The following is a 15,724-nucleotide window of genomic DNA, read 5'->3' as shown; positions in this document are numbered from 1 at the left end:
GACAAGCTGACTAATTATGATATTATAAAGAAAATGCATTTTTTTCTACAATAAATTCATTATTCACAAAGTTTCCACACAATTGAACTTAGGTCTCGGTTTATTAGATACCTCCTCTCTTCCGTTCCTTTTCTCTTTTGTTTTGCCTAGACCACTAGCTCTTCAGAACAAAAGCTGCCTCTTTCCATCCTTCTCCGTAGTATACATACATTCACCACACTTAACCCGGGTGGCTCCTGATTCTGACAAGAGTCCCCCAGCACCTCTCTAATTGAAGTTACTTTGTCAAGCCACAGAATTAAAAGGAAACGAAACAACTCCCATTTGTGTTACAGAGGTTTGAACACGCTGAAAGTATAGATCAGAAGGTGATAAAATTCCTGTGGCAGAATGGACTCAGTGATCGCCTCTGACAATTTATATGGTATATGTTTTCAAAACAACACATATTCAAACTTCATGTTTAAACAGGAAAAGTATGGATAGCAAGCACTACGTAAGCATAGGGTTCCTTTCAAGTGTTTAAGAAAGGGACAACCCTGCAACCCTGGCCAGGGTTCCCCTAAGCTCAGGTGGCATGTGGGAACAGCTCACCCAGGGGATGCCTCCACTGATACAGCCGGCAGATGTTGAGCTCATTTTTACCTGTACTCCGAGACAACCCAAAAATCTGGTAACTGCATTAGCACAGCACTGAGCTTGAATTAATTACCCCAATTCTGGCTTTTAATTCAGGTTTTGGTTGGCAATACAGGAAACGTGAATTTTTGATTCCTCATAGCAGATTAGCAGTGGCACAACTGCATAATGCAAAATACTGAAGTGGTATGGTATCACTCTGCTGGTTTACATTTTATACTGCTGAGACCCAGCAGGGTAGGAGGCATAGACTACTCAGTGGGGAACCACAGACTCAGGCTCATAGCTGGCTAACAGAGACATAATTCATTCAGCTTAGAGCACGGGCAGCGTGTACTCATTTTAGTCCAAACACTGTACAGACATTCCCCAAAGTAGCAAAATGGCTATCCTGCTTGCACTGGAAAACTTTCCTCCTCCTGGCGGGACAGTGTAACTATCCTTATGGAGTTTAATGAAACTAAGAAGAGAAGGCTCCTGGCGGGAGAAAGGGTTGCAAAGTCTAATCTGCTGTAATGGATTAATGCTGTCCTGAAAAACACACTGGGCTGAGCTTTCAGCCCCTTTCCTCTTAAATATCTAGGGCAGTGTTGAAAAATGCATGTGCCACCATTGCTGAGAAATGGACAACTTCTTTCCATTCCTCTTCCATTTGCCGGGTAAACAGGCCAATCGCAGAGTCAGCAGCCATGGCAATTTCTGAATCAATATTTATCAAGCCCTTTTCCAACTGCTATTTCATGCCTCATTGGTCAGACAGCATCCTCTCCAAGTGAGCCAGAAAATCCTGACCTTGCAAACGACAGAGGAGCTGCTTGAGATCGCAAAGTAAAGCAGCTCCTCTACCTTTAAAACAAAAAAAAAAAAAAAAAAAGAAAATCACAATTCATGTGAGTGTCCTCATGGCGATGCAGTAGGTACAGTCTGTTACAGTATCGATTATTCCATACTGCTTGCTTCTGTAATTTAAACAATGAAGATTTGTTGCTTAGAAGTTAGGTAACTAGTAGGTGTTGTGTTTGCAGGTGTGTGGAATGCTAACTAGTATAAACCGTGTATCCTAGAAGCGTTGTTAGACTCTAGTGAAGATTAACCTTGGAAACGAGAACCATAAACAAACGTGGTCCAGACGTGGCTTGGAGACAAACCTCGACCTTATAAAGAAAGAAAGGAACAGGTTCACGAAGAGTTCACTACCCTGCCGACCACCAGAGACCACCCGAGACCCTCAAGGAGACCCTAAAGGCTTTAGTGTGCATGTGTCTAGGATGATGTAATATTAGAATTAGTTCCCGGAAATTTAATGAATATGTATAAAAGAGACTCTTAAAATATGTATGAGAAGCATGAATATAAACAGAAAGGTGACTAGACCAGGTGTGCTTGATTTGTGGCAAGTCCACCGAGCACTCAGGCCTGAATAAAACAGTATGTCTCCTGAGCGTGTGGAATTGGTTACTTGCACGCTGGGCACGAATCCGCTTTTCGGACAACAATGGCATTACACATTCTTCTTCCACCCCTTTCCTTTCTCCCATCCCTTCTTTCAGCAGATAAAATGAAGATTTAGCTTCAAGGGTAAGAGCCCTAAACAAACAGCTTGTTCATTAGCAAAAATTAAGCCACATGAAAAGGATGTTAAAAGCCACGGATACCCGCAAGGGAATCTGTTTTGTTTTTTTTTTTTTTGTCTATACTTCTAATGACATAGAAGATTGATTTCTTCCTGCCCCTCCCCTAGGCATAGTAAGCGAGTTCGCAATTATTCCAAACAACAAAAACAACTGCAACAATTAGGGGGAACAGACTGACAGAAAGAAAGGTGTTTGTGGGCACAAAGATGTATCCTCCATCCTGGCACTCCACAGAGGAGACTACAGAGGGCAGAGAAACCTGAGAGAGGCCAAGTGCTGTAAGATCACCTCTGGAAAACAGATTGCCAAAAATCAACCAACAGCTCAGGGACATTTGAAAGGAAGGAAAGGATTGCCCTTCCTAGCAAGAGAAATTAACTTTTTATAAAAACAAATATGTCTATGATTCTTTGAAGAGATGAAGCGGTGTTACTCACCAGCACACCCTCTGAAGTCTGTGGATTGCCTCCAGGACCCATTAACTGTGCACTTTAGTCCAGAAAGGATTCACAGTGCCACACAATCTGGTACCAGAGCATGTCCCTCTGCTGCAGCTTCACATGCCTGAGGTTTTCTGGAAAAATACATGCGTACCTGAACAGCCCATCAAAATATACACTGAAGGCTGAAGGTGAGGAATTGTTCCTGCCAGAAAGAGACTGAAACCAAACACAATCAAAGTGCAAATGTGAAGGATCAGAGAGGAGTCATTGCTCTTTTTGTTTCTCAAGCAGAAGAAGAGAATGCCTCCAAGCACACAAGGCAATTGGGTGTCTTCGAGTTTCCTCTGAGTCCCAAGCTAAGCAGAGAATTTCTGGATCTTTGATCACTGTAGTGCAGATGCCTTAGGCCTTCTCCGTACAACTCCATTACTCAAAACAAAACAACAAATAATAGGGATGATTTCTGTGCACATTTTACTCCCATTAATCCCCATTACTCTTCTGGGAACACGTCTCCCAAAACAGTTTCTCTCTTTACTATTTCTCTCCCTCTTTTGCTTAAAAGCTAATATTAAGCTGCTCTTTTTATTTCATTTTGATTATTTTTTGTGGAGTCTAGCAATAACGTACTTTGTTCTTTTCAGCTTTCCTAAACAGGTCCTCCGAGTTCTTCAGTCTCTCTGACTCTTTTCTGAGCTCTACTCGAAAGAACACATCACCACATTTCAAATACTACACCACACTCTGCCTTTGAAACTCCCTCTACTCATTCAGAGGGTGCTGTTGCTCAGGGGAGTTTTGCCATGGGACGACAGTTGGATGTCAGCTCCAAATTCCATAAAGTGACACAGCTTATCACCTTGATCCCTGGGAAGAGGCTGCTGTCTGGGCACACCCAAACCCAACTCCAATTGGCACTTTGTTCGTAAGGAGCCCAAGCTGACCCCTCTCAACCTCTTTTGTACAGATTTATTTCTCCAGTTAAGCTATGTTTCATATAATTTCCCCTGTTTGAATTCTGCTGTATTGACTTCTGTCCAGATTTCAAGACTTTTAGTTGCCTTTTATTTATCTGGTACTCACAACGCTTTCCACATTAGCAGCATCAGTGAACTAATGGGCTGTTTGTTATTTCCCAGATCATTAGTCAAGGCCTTGAACAGAACAAGCCCTTCAGCAATACTCATCTCTGCCCGGGACACTGTTCCTCAGCTTCGTTGCTACCATTTACCATTTCCTTACATATGCAGCCCTCCTGCTCACTCACAGACCACGTGATAGCACCTTCGTGCATACCAATGCAAATGCATTTTTCATTGCTTTTGCTTTGTACAAAATGCTTTAACAGAATCCAGGTGTTTGGGATTCTTTCTTTCTGCATTTCTGCCAGCCAATCCGTTATCACCATGTTTTCCCTGAGACATATATATGCCACAGATACAGCAGTTACTGCAGCGGAAAAAATAATAATAAAAAATTCTTATTCCATAAACAGTGGGATGGAGGAAGCTCAGTTTCCTATGCATTATCTCCTGCTACATGCTCATCCACATCTCCTAAAACCTGACTTGGAAGTTTCAGGCTCCTGTGCCTTTCTCTGTTTTACAGGGTGGCACGCCAGAAGAGCGGGAAGCTCCGTGGCCAGTCTGGACCCACAGAGATACTGAATGGCTTGCCAGCAGGCATGTGTGAACTGGCCAGCTGGCTCCTACCAGACTGAGCAGACATGGGCAGAAATAGCCGAGCTCTTCTCCCAGCAGAGGCCCTAACAGATGCCTACTTCTCTTCTACTCAGCCACCACTTCTAGGAAACAGACAAGGACTTGATATATTTGCTTTCTGTTCTGTTACATGGGTTTCAAATTGACCTGTGGGTTCAAATGTTATTAGAGAAGGTCTGAAGGGTAGCAGGAGTCCCCAGACCTCATTCCTGAAGTAACCAGCCTAAAAACATATTTGTATTGGTCTGCACATGTGCGCACTTGCAGCCACAGTCATTTGGGAGCCAGTCCTGGTGGCAGATGCACCTCGTCAGGATCCTAAAGGCTCAGCAGGAGCAGTCCCTGCAGTCAAGCTCTGTGCAAGGTCAGGGACTAAAGTTTGAAATTGCATTGGATAAACAATATATTTGAAAAGGTGAATGTTTGTTGAGGTGAGGTGGTAACAAAACACCTTATTCAGGCTTCTCAGCCTAACAGTCACCGGCAAGTCCAAAAGCTGTGAAGGCTGGACCTCCACAAAAGCAGGGGGACTTGGTCATGGTAACAGGAGATGAAAAGAGGGAAAGACTTGCACAGGGATTACTCTCCCTCTCTCACAGTCAGTGAGACCTTGGGCAACTACTTTAGTAGTCTGTGTTGTATTTTCCCATCTGCCAAAGACGAGAGAGAAACAGACCATTTCAAGCAGGCATCAGGCTGCTTAGTGCAGTAGTGTTTATAGACTGCTTTGAGATACACTGATGGGGGAAAAAACCCAATCAGTATATTGATTGGGGGGGTGAGGATCAAAATTTGAGGCACCAACTTTAAAGGCACTCCTCAGGGTTCAATTCTAGGGTCAGATCTGTTCAATACATTTATCAACAATCTGGATGCAGGAGTTGAATGCACCATTAAGCAAGTTTGCTGATGATGCCAAACTGGGAGGTGCTGTTGACTCTCTTGAGGGACAAGAGGCCTTGCAGAGGGATCTAGAGAGACTGGAGCATTGGGCTATGATTAATGGGATGAAATTTAACAAGTCCAAATGCCGGTTTCTGCACCTAAGACGGAGTAACGATGTGCACAAGTATAAATTGGGAGAGGAGTGGCTGGAGAGCAGCCCTGCAGGAAGGGATCTGGGGGTGCTGGTCGACAGCCGGCTCAATACGAGTCAGCAGCGTGCCCTGGCAGCCCAGAGGGCAAACCGCATCAAACAGCATAACCAGCCGGTCAAAAGAGGGGATTATCCCGCTGTACTCAGCGTTGGTGCAGCCTCACCTTGAACACTGTCTGCAGTTCTGGGCCCCACAATTTAAGAAGGAAGTGAAGGTCCTTGAATGCATCCAGAGGAGGGCAACAAAGCTGGTGAAAGGGCTGGAAGGAATGAGGAGCGGCTAGGACTTTGGGCTTGTTTAGTTTGGAGAAAAGGAGGCTGAGGGGCAACCTCATGGCTCTCTACAGCTTCCTGAGGAGGGGAAGGGGAGAGGGAGGTGCTGATCTCTTCTCCCTGGGATCCAGTGACAGGACTTTGGGAATGGCTCAAAGCTGCGCCAGGGGAGGGTTAGACTGGGCATTAGGAAGCATTTCTTTACCGAGAGGGTGGTCAAACACTGGAACAGGCTTCCTAGAGAGGTGGTCGATGCCCCAAGCCTGTCAGTGTTTAAGAGGCATTTGGACAATGCCCTTAATAACATGCTTTAACTTTTGTTCAGCCCTGAATTGGTCAGGCGGTTGGACTAGATTATTATTGTAGGTCCCTTCCAACTGAAATAGTCTATGCTATTCTATTTTAAACAGCAGGATGCACAGGCAACAAAAGCATGAAGCAAGCGTTTCAAGTTTGCTGTGCCAGCTCAGAGCTCTGGGACAAGAAGTTCCGTCTAGACAAGTAGGCCTTGCTGACTTACCTTCCACAGATGATTCAGAAACTCTGACTGATGTACAATACCATCAGTGATATTTTCTTTTTTTGTACTTGGCTTCCTTCTCCGCCCACCTCTTCGGAAAGGACTGATTTGCTCCTACATTTCACTACAAGCTCATGCATCCCTTTTCACTGGTGGTGCCAACCAAGTCCCTCAAACAATGCTGTTGCATTTGACCTTCAGAGTCCATGAGTCAAACATTATGGTGTGACCAGCTCACAGTCTGCCATGCACGGGCACATCAGCGATGAGGTTACCCAGACTGCCAGCCAACCACATGACTACAGCATCCTAAATAGCTTCCAAATCAAATCAAGGGTAATAATATATTGGTGACTTGAGAGAGAAAAGCCTTTTGTCTCTGAACAAATTTATTTCTCTCTGAAATTAAGACCTTCTGATTTCAAGTTCACCTCCTCTGCTGCTGCTGAAATGAAGCTGCTAAAAGCACAGATGACATGCAGCAATGTCCTCTTTGGGCTAAACAAAACTTCATAATAAACAGATGGAAGGACTTGGCACAGCTCATTCCTTGGGCACCCTGAAATAGGAGAGCATTTTCCTTTGTCCATTTTCTCCCATCTCAGATAACATCTGGCTCAGTCAGGGAGATCTTACTGCAGAGACACATTTCCTTGCTGCAGGCCAAACAGGCCCTTGGCAGGAACCACATCAATACACACTTTTGTGCTATCAAACAACACTACAGCAAGTGTGCTTTTGTGGGCAATGTGGAAATCATATGACCACATATGAATGGCATGCAAGAGGGTGGAAATGAGATGGCCACACCGTATAAACAATGAAATTGTGAGCCGGGTCCATACTCTATATCTCTGCTATAAAGAAAAACACTTGCTAAGTTACATATAATAAGCTATGAATAGTTGGGAGGGAGAGCTCCTCTAATTGCCTAGCACATGCCTCTTCAGGGTGGATCTAGGGTACCAGAAAGGTTTTACTTGTAAGATTCCTAGAGGCTTTTTAATGTGTCTACACATGTACAGACAAAACATAGTTACCTGTGAAATGCTTAAAGCAGGACTGGCATGGTGTACACACCTGCTGCATTTTTGCAGTTTGCTATGGTTGCAGTTTTATGGTAAGAGGCAATGATGTGCCTTTCAGAAAGGTGGCCATGTAGACAGAAAAAGCATTGGGAACTGCATATCCTCCTGAACAATCCAGGAATTAATCGATTTTCAGGCCTAGATCAGTAAGCAGTTCTGTGCATAGCAGCAAATGACAGACATACAAACTGGAAAATATTCTTCACAGTCTCAGTTCGGCCTGCCGTGAAAAGGGAAAAAAAAAAATCAAAAAGATACATCAGAACAAAAACTTATTAGAAACCTCCTCAGGCAAGGAATATGGCAAGGACTAAAAGCTTTGATGGCATTTAGACTCCTGGCTACACAAATCTCTCCTAAAATAAAGCAGTCTCTAGAATAGATAGTCAGATCAGACAATGACAGATCAGTAGTTACAAGTTCATGATCTTTCAGATGAGACATAAAACCGGGTTCTGACCTTGTGTGATCATTAAAGATCTCATAACGCTTTTTGCAAAAAGAGGGTTGTTAATCCCACCGGTCTGGAAACAATCCAATTTAGGTAACTACCTAAATCAATCTTACAGATTCACCTAAGTACAGTACTCTCCTCTGTTCTCCAGGCTAAAATAGCATGTGGCATTTCTGTGTGCTGTAATACGTGACTAAAAGAGTCCTCCCTATGTCAGCATTAGGTGAAGCAGCCTTTGTATATGCACTCACTGCCACTCCTACAAGAGGGTTATGAACCTTAACATTTGCTGAGGAACTTGGAGATGCATAGTACAACGGATAAGAAATTTATTATGGTATTCAACACGGTTCAATTTTCATGAAACCCCTTCCACACTAGAGTAGTTAGAAATTAGAGCTTCCCAAATTCTGAGTGCTAACAGATAAACTACAAATGTAGGAGAGTAGAATGCTTATGCCGTTGCCACTGAATAAGCCTATCAGACAATTTTCAAGGAGAGACAGGGACAAGACTGGGACAGCATCAGGACAGCTCAATATTGCCTGAATTATGGCCACTGAGCACAGCGATGGTCAGCAGGTGAAACTATAGGTGATCCAAACCAGTAAATTTTCAAAACATAAGGATAGGGCTCTTTGATAGGTATTAAAGGAAAACACACAGGTTCATCCTAAGCGCAACTTCCAGCTTCCACCCAGGATGACTCATAAGCAATGTCTTATTTTCAAAACTTCTTTACAAATAGTATCACCAGGGGTCCCAAAACCCTCGGGGTTCATTCAATATGGAAATCCATAAGGGTGGATGAGAGAGCAGACAAAACCAAACAACAGAAGCATCAACTGTGCTATTCAGTAAGGAGTTAGTCTCCCAACATAGTCAATAATTATCTCTTAGAAGAATAAAGCAGCAATAAAATCCTGAAGGCACACACACAGCTTGAGCTATAGAAGACATGAAATATGGATGTAGTAAAATAGCGTGGAATTTTTACTTTAATAAAAATGTAAGAGGACAATCACATCTGTCACCAGAAAGATTAGGCTTTGGGAGACATAGTGTCTTAACATGAGCATGCCTGCACACACATAAAAGAAGAACGCGTGGGTCAGGGTGTGCCTCTGGACACTAACAGCGAAGGCTGATTTTGAATTGAGCTCTCCATTCACAACTATCTGTCAAGGCAAGTATGTTATTATTTTGCAGCTAGATGAAAAGGAGAGCTCGTTATCAAAGAAGCACTCAATTATGGTTACTTACAGCACTTAGCTCTCATGATCCTTTGCCATTACTAAACTGAGGCCATGATTCCATTCCCATTAAAATCTAAGAATGGATTCCCTGGGGAAAAGATCAAGGCTAATCTGCAGGTGATTTCAGAGATGTTCTCACCTGCATCCTCCCAAAGCAGAACATCCAGGTTTTCTTCACGAGGAAAGCCTACTAGGTTACCATTTTCCTGGTCTTCACTATCTATTTACCTCAACAGTCTCACTACCTAACCAAAAGCCAAACACAAAAAAAGGATCCAAGAACAAGTAGTTTCTCATGGTGAAGCTTGCTTCTTTGATGAGCCTGCAGAGTAAAAGCACGTGACAGGGTTTTTTTTAACACATGCAACTTCCTGGTAAAACATTGTGCACTGAAGTCAAGAGAGCACAACCCCAGCAGGACTCTTTCACGCTCACTCTTTCCTGTTCCTCTCACACTGGGAACAAAGCTGGCAAGCCAAAAAGGCACCAGTGAAGTTTAGCTTGCATTATGCCGTAAGGAGACTGTGGGAGCATTTTCCAGTTACTGATTTAGTACAGTTTGTTGGAACAATATGCAGTTACCAAAAAAGAAGCCTGAATAAACTAAACCACAAACTACATTTATCAATCTCTAAGAACCTTGTTCCTATAACAATTAATTCTTCATAAGTAGTCTGTTGAGGATGAACCAGAAAGTAAGAATTCATCTTTGGGTACAATTTTGACAGTGTTACATTTAAATTCACTGTAGCATGAGAACAAAGTGGAAACATCAGGAAATTGGGAACACCTTTCACATCAGAACAGCTGTTAGCCCAGTAATCGGGGTCTCCCACATCACAAGAGATTACCCTAACCTCAGGCTATTGGTCTTTCTAGGGTGCATCATACTTTCTCTCTAGTTTAGACCAGAAACTGCATTCTGAAAAATGTTTTGGCAAGGGTTTAGTATGACTATAAAATTGCATTTTCTATTTAAATAAAGGCTAAGAATTCCATCCTAGCTATAGCCTTATTGCTTCTTTCTTCCATCTGCAGCTAGCTATAGGAATGATCAAAATAAATAGCAGAAAGTAGTAAGCAAAGATTGTTGGTTCAAAGGGAAAGCTAGGTTGCAAAAATAGAGAATAGTTTCTTAACCTTAATGAGTATCTTGGTAGCAGAAGAGATTCATACAAGGAGACAAACAATTTATTGTCCCTAAGACAATATTGGTAATTACATACTAATTCTCCAGGAGGTCTGCAAAATGCACATGGGCCCACCTGCTAACTTTTCCACCAGTGCAATGCTGGGCCTTCATGGCACCAGTGCACACAGAGAATGAAACTGTTTGACTCATGATGCACATTCACAGCCACTGCTGAATACAAATACCCAAGTTCTGCATCCTATTTTTAACTTGCAAATTGTACTGTTACAAGAAAGATAAGCCCCATCACCACCACCAAAATTTGAGCTTCAGAGATGGCTATAAAATATAAAACTTGCTGATAAGAGCTCATTGCAAAGAAGCATGGTCAGCAAGCCCCCCCACACTCTCCTCCATAAATATTTTAAGTGTTCACAAAACAGTACCAAAGAGAGAGACAGACACATGAAAAAGTATACTTTACATCCCCTTTCCTCCCACTCTTTTTCACAGCGGACAGACAGGAGGAGAGCAATGGCAGCTCCTGCCCAAATAATTTCATTGATCCAAACTTGATCAATCTTACAGCAGACAGTACCAAGAGGAACAAAAATGAGCCACCATCTGTAGCATCTTCTGGGTGGCAGCTGACACTCATGTCAGAGACGAGAGATGCACGATGCTTTAGCAGAAACTTTTGTATCATTCTTAATTTATTTTTGATAATTTATATTGAAAGAAATATTGATGCCAAGGAGTAGCAACTTGCTTTTTTGTGAAGGATGCTAACAACATATCTTCACAGCACAGTTGCACAGCACCCTTGCGTGGCTGTCATTGTATTGTCACGGTGTGACACAAACCAACCTCCCTCCGAAACTACAATTCGCTACTGGCAACACGATACCTGAAGCTACTTCAGAGCTCTTTGCACTTCCTGCTGCTCTGAAGAGATCAAAGAGCCACCCTGAACATGCACAGTGAGGGAAGCTGCTAACAAAAGCCCCCACGCACTGAAGAAGCCTAGAACATCGTTTTGGAGATGTGCTCATTGATTTTGTGAGGCAAAAGCTTACCATGGTGGAAGTGATAATTGTGAAGAAAAGTCAACTTGATACACAAGTGCCAGTCTTCCTTTCAGCAGACAGATCTAATAGATTAATTGCTAAAGTGTCGTCAAATATCTGACAGATCAGACCCAAATGGCGTGGTGTGCTTACACCACCTACGCAGCAGGCAATCCGAGTCTTAAAAGTAAAGTTACAGCCTTCTTTGCCATAAGGTTTCCAAATGGGCATGTCACGCACTTTATTTATGGACATCTGCCCAGACCTTCAGATGAACACACCAAGAGACACGAGCTTCCACCTCAAACTCAGCAGCAGCATCTCAGTTCTCCAGTTTAACTATTGAACTACTGATTGCTTCTGCAAACAGCCAAAAGAGTGAGAAAAGCCAACAGAGAAGAACAAGAAGTTACTATGATGGGGGAAAATTCAAAATAAAAAGGCAAGCAGAGAGGGGGAGGGAAGGAGAGCCTAGTGAAGGACAACGGGGACAGGGAAGAAAACATGAGGGGAGTAGAGGTGGAGGGGGACACTGTGTAGAGAGAGGGGGAACCACAAACCTCACCTCAACGCGAGAGACCCAGAAACAACGGCACCCAAAAGCTGAGCCACCTTCTGCATTCACCAGCTCACTCAGTCCTTCCCTTTGTCCCTTCCCAAAGCCTCAGACCAGTCACTGTGGTCAGGGAGCGAGGTTGCGCTGTGGCGGGACCTCCAGCACCTGCTTTCCCGCTCCCCCGTCCCCTCAGCTACACCGAGCGGCCGGAGGAGCCCGGGGCCCGCCAGAGCCCCCTCAGTGCACCCCAGGGCCCCGCAAACCACCCCAAAGTGAGGCCTCACTGAGGACAGGACGAGCACAGGGCTGAGGACTCAGGCAACCTTCCCTCCTTCCTTGGGGGAAGTATGAGGCAACCATCAGTGTAGCCCCAAAAACACAGCAATCACCTCAGCCGGGCAAAAGCCTGGACCCAAGAGGAACACATCAGCCCTGGCCCCAGCACAGGAAACGCACGGTTTAACACTGCCAACCTGGTCTGTGGCCTCGACAGCCCCTGCCAGCCACCCGGCGCTCCGGAAAAGCGGGGAAAATGGATGAAACGCAGTATTTTCCCCCTGTCGATGCTGCTGCTGGCCCCTCCGCAAGCTCTCTGAGGGCTGGTGCTGGGCCCAGCTGTCCCCCGTTACCCGCCCAGCCCCACAGCTGCCGCCCCTCAGGACCGGCTCCCAGCACCCAGATTGTTCCAGAAAACTTCCTTCCAGCCTTAGCAATCAACTAAGGCACCAACCTCACTGTCACACATGTGGCTGTGCTTTGACATCAGTAGTATTTTTATGTCACACAAGCCCTCTTTTTGTTGTGGCCAGGACAAGCTGCTGCTTCATAACAAGCATTAACATCAGAGGTCTGGTTTGTCATCCACGTTAGATTGGGGCAGGGGGACACAGGGTAGATGCCGCTGGCCCTCCTCATATACCTTTGGCTTTGTTATGATGTCCATATACAGTACTTTCTGGAAACATCCATTGTCCCAACCGGACTTAGGAGCTGGTTGCTCAACAGACAACAGAGTACTGCAAAGAAGTTGCCCAGGAGCAGGATAAAGGATATTGCTCTGGTCTCTGGAGCCACAGGCGTCTGCTGGTATCTGCTAGTTATGCCCCAGCAGAAAATAAAGAACTGGACCCGAAGATGGGCCAGGTGTCACTCTGTCCCAAATGTCCTGTGTTAGTAACCTGCACACAGCTATTGCTCAGGGTCAGGGTTGGCTGGAGGCTCACCGTGACGCTGCTGGTGCAGCGTCCGGTCCTTTTGCACAATATGTCTTCAGCCATGTTGAACTGGAGCTCTTCACGCTCTTCTACGGGCTGGGGCTGGCCAGAAATCCACATACAGCATTTTTGCAACAGCTGTTTTGAGAATCAAGATTACCAAAAAAAAAAAGGGAGGGAGGGGAGCACACAGTGGCCATTTCACCCCTGCATACAAACACCACTCATCATGCAGAACAGCAGCAGTTCTGAGAGCGTGTCTTCACAGCGCATTCTCCATTCAAAGAGGGGAAAAAAGCCAGTTTTTAAGAACTAGGGCAAAGGCCAGTAAATTACCATAAAGTTATTTATACAAGGGATATCAGAGGGCCAGCTCTGTGAATTGAGAGCTTATACGAGCTTCTGTAAGCAGAAAGAAAACATGTTTTGCCCCCAAATTTGATTATCAGCTGGAGGCAGCACCACTTCATTGATGAGATTTCCAAGGAGAACTTTGCAGAACTAGGAAGGAGCAAAAGCGAGGATTAAGATGCCTTTCTGCTCTACTTTCTGTCTGGCACCAAAAGAAATGCATTTGTCTGACCTATACTACATTTATACACCCGCATCTTATGGCTTGTTCTATCTGTCTATGACTTCATCAGCAAAACGTGTTTAGGGTTTGCCCGATATTAAGTGGCCAGACAGAATGCATTAGTCTAGAAATGGATTATTAAATTCCACTATCAAACTGAAGCAGTCAATAAATAGAGTAGAATGCAAGTGCTTTAACCATATAATGCTTCACATGTACTTTACTGTTAAAACCCCATACAGTGGGGTTTCAGTCCTATTTTGATTTCGTTCTTGCCTAACTCTGTACTTTCTTCTGCCAGGCTTTGTTCTAGCCCAGCGTGTAGTACAGCTAGCTACTGAGTGGCCTACATCTTCTTTGGGAACTGCCCCTGCTCAAAGTGGGCCAAGTCACCAGACAGGGATCCTAAACCCAGGGAATTCAAACCACTCACGCAGTCAAAGGATCACAAATCAACTCCATTTCTTCTAGGTAGAAAAGGACATGCTTCCAACCTGATGGGAAGACTCTCCCCTTTCAAAATGCAAAGAAAGATTCAGTAGAATGCAGAAAACTGCTGCCATTAAAGTTATGGGATGCAAAACTGTGACAGCCCCACCATCTTACCTGCCAACTCAACAGCAATACTAGAAGGATTATCTTCAACTCATCTCCAGTCCAATCAACCACTTGTTTTTAAAACCACATTGTTGCTGCCTTCCAGCACAGCCCCTGCTGAATTTGTCCCAGTACGGATTCCCACTGTTCCTATGTGGGATAACATCAGTAACTTGGATGAAACCAAGCATCTTCTAGCCACAAAGGACCAGAAGATAGTTTTTTTTCTTTCTAAGAATTAAAAGACAGCATCTGCGGGGATTTTTTTATTTGGTTGTTGGTGTTTTTTTTGTCTTCTGATCAGAGTTACCAGAGAACATATGCTGTTCTGAGTTAGAACCACTTCAACCCCAGAAACCAATTTGTGGCTCTTACTTCAGCAGAATTGTTTTCTTCTCAAAGAAATCTTAAGCTTTTGATAAGGAGTTAAGAAGTCACATCAGTTTTTGGGACGGTTTTCATTTTCTTCATCTCCTCGCTTACTCTAATCAGGATTAACAGAACTGGCACACTTTGGCCCTGCTTCAGACTGCATTTAGTTTAAGTTTTAAGCTTCCATTCACTCTACCAGGATTTTTCTAAAATGCACCTGCTGGCAAAGCACTAAATGATTCTTGGCAACCAATCACACCAAAAATTATTTAATTCTCCACACTTTCTCCTAAAGTATATGCAAAAATAAAAAATGCAGAAAATTCAAACCAGGTTTAAGGGTTGGTTGTTTTTTGGTTTTGTTTTTAAGTCCCAATCACACTGACGCTGAGAAAGTTTGCATTTAAACTAGATAAAGCAATGCCCTCTAGTGTTCTGCAGAGAAATCTGGCACAAGGCTGCCCAAAGTCTTAAAAAATTCAAGCTTAGGATTGCTGTACCATCTCAAGTGACAGCCAAAGTTTTGAAAGCTTACAGCTCACATGCAGCATCCTTAGAATGTTCTGCACACAAGTGTGGCCTGCAGAACGATTTGGGATCCTTTCCTTTCCTTCCCTCCATTGCTGATGTTTGCATCAGAATTTCATGTCAAAAGATGTAGGTATTTTCTGGGCATACACTGATGGCTTGAGGAACATCTGGGAACAAGAGGGGCTTTTGAGAATCAGGCAGAAGCCTGATCCTTTCCTTCCCAGCGTTCACAAAATAAATGAAATCCACCTCCTCTCTCATCACCTACAAATACCATCTGTGGACAGTTTTTTTACTGTCTTCCCACCTCTGGCACGTGACAAGTCACATAATACCCACCCTGCACCTTCCCCAAGTACACAAAGCATTTGGTACCCTGTGTTAATGACTCACCACACAAGCAGGATGATGCCTTCGGTTTGAAGGGCTCTCTTACAGAGCTCCAAAGCTTAGTGGATTTCCTCACAGCAGTAGCATCCTCAAGATACGGATAAATTGCAAACAGAACTATCCAAACTCAAGAAAGATTTAAATAAAGGAGAGCATTTTCATAGTTC

The 15,724-nt window shown here is 44.0% G+C and overlaps 1 protein-coding gene across 11 annotated transcripts in view; it reads right to left on the bottom strand.

Moving 5' to 3' along the window:
* The window catches only part of RPAP1 (RNA polymerase II associated protein 1), a 154,980-nt gene that overhangs the window by 97,478 nt on the left and 41,778 nt on the right, over positions 1-15,724 (bottom strand). Inside the window, exon 27 of one of the 11 annotated variants that reach the window (XM_075152134.1) lies at positions 5,773-15,645. The exons of the other annotated variants lie outside the window; for them this stretch is intronic. Coding sequence (XP_075008235.1) covers positions 15,617-15,645 — 29 coding nt within the window. The 3' untranslated portion in view covers positions 5,773-15,616. Of the gene's footprint in view, positions 1-5,772; positions 15,646-15,724 lie in introns of those variants that run through there. 11 annotated transcript variants of the gene reach the window in all.

This window comes from Calonectris borealis, chromosome 5, assembly GCF_964195595.1.
Source record: "Calonectris borealis chromosome 5, bCalBor7.hap1.2, whole genome shotgun sequence".
NCBI classification, from domain to species: Eukaryota; Metazoa; Chordata; class Aves; order Procellariiformes; family Procellariidae; genus Calonectris; species Calonectris borealis.
The sequence above is the reverse complement of the archived record's forward strand: the minus strand, read 5'-3'. Positions and strand labels throughout refer to the sequence as shown.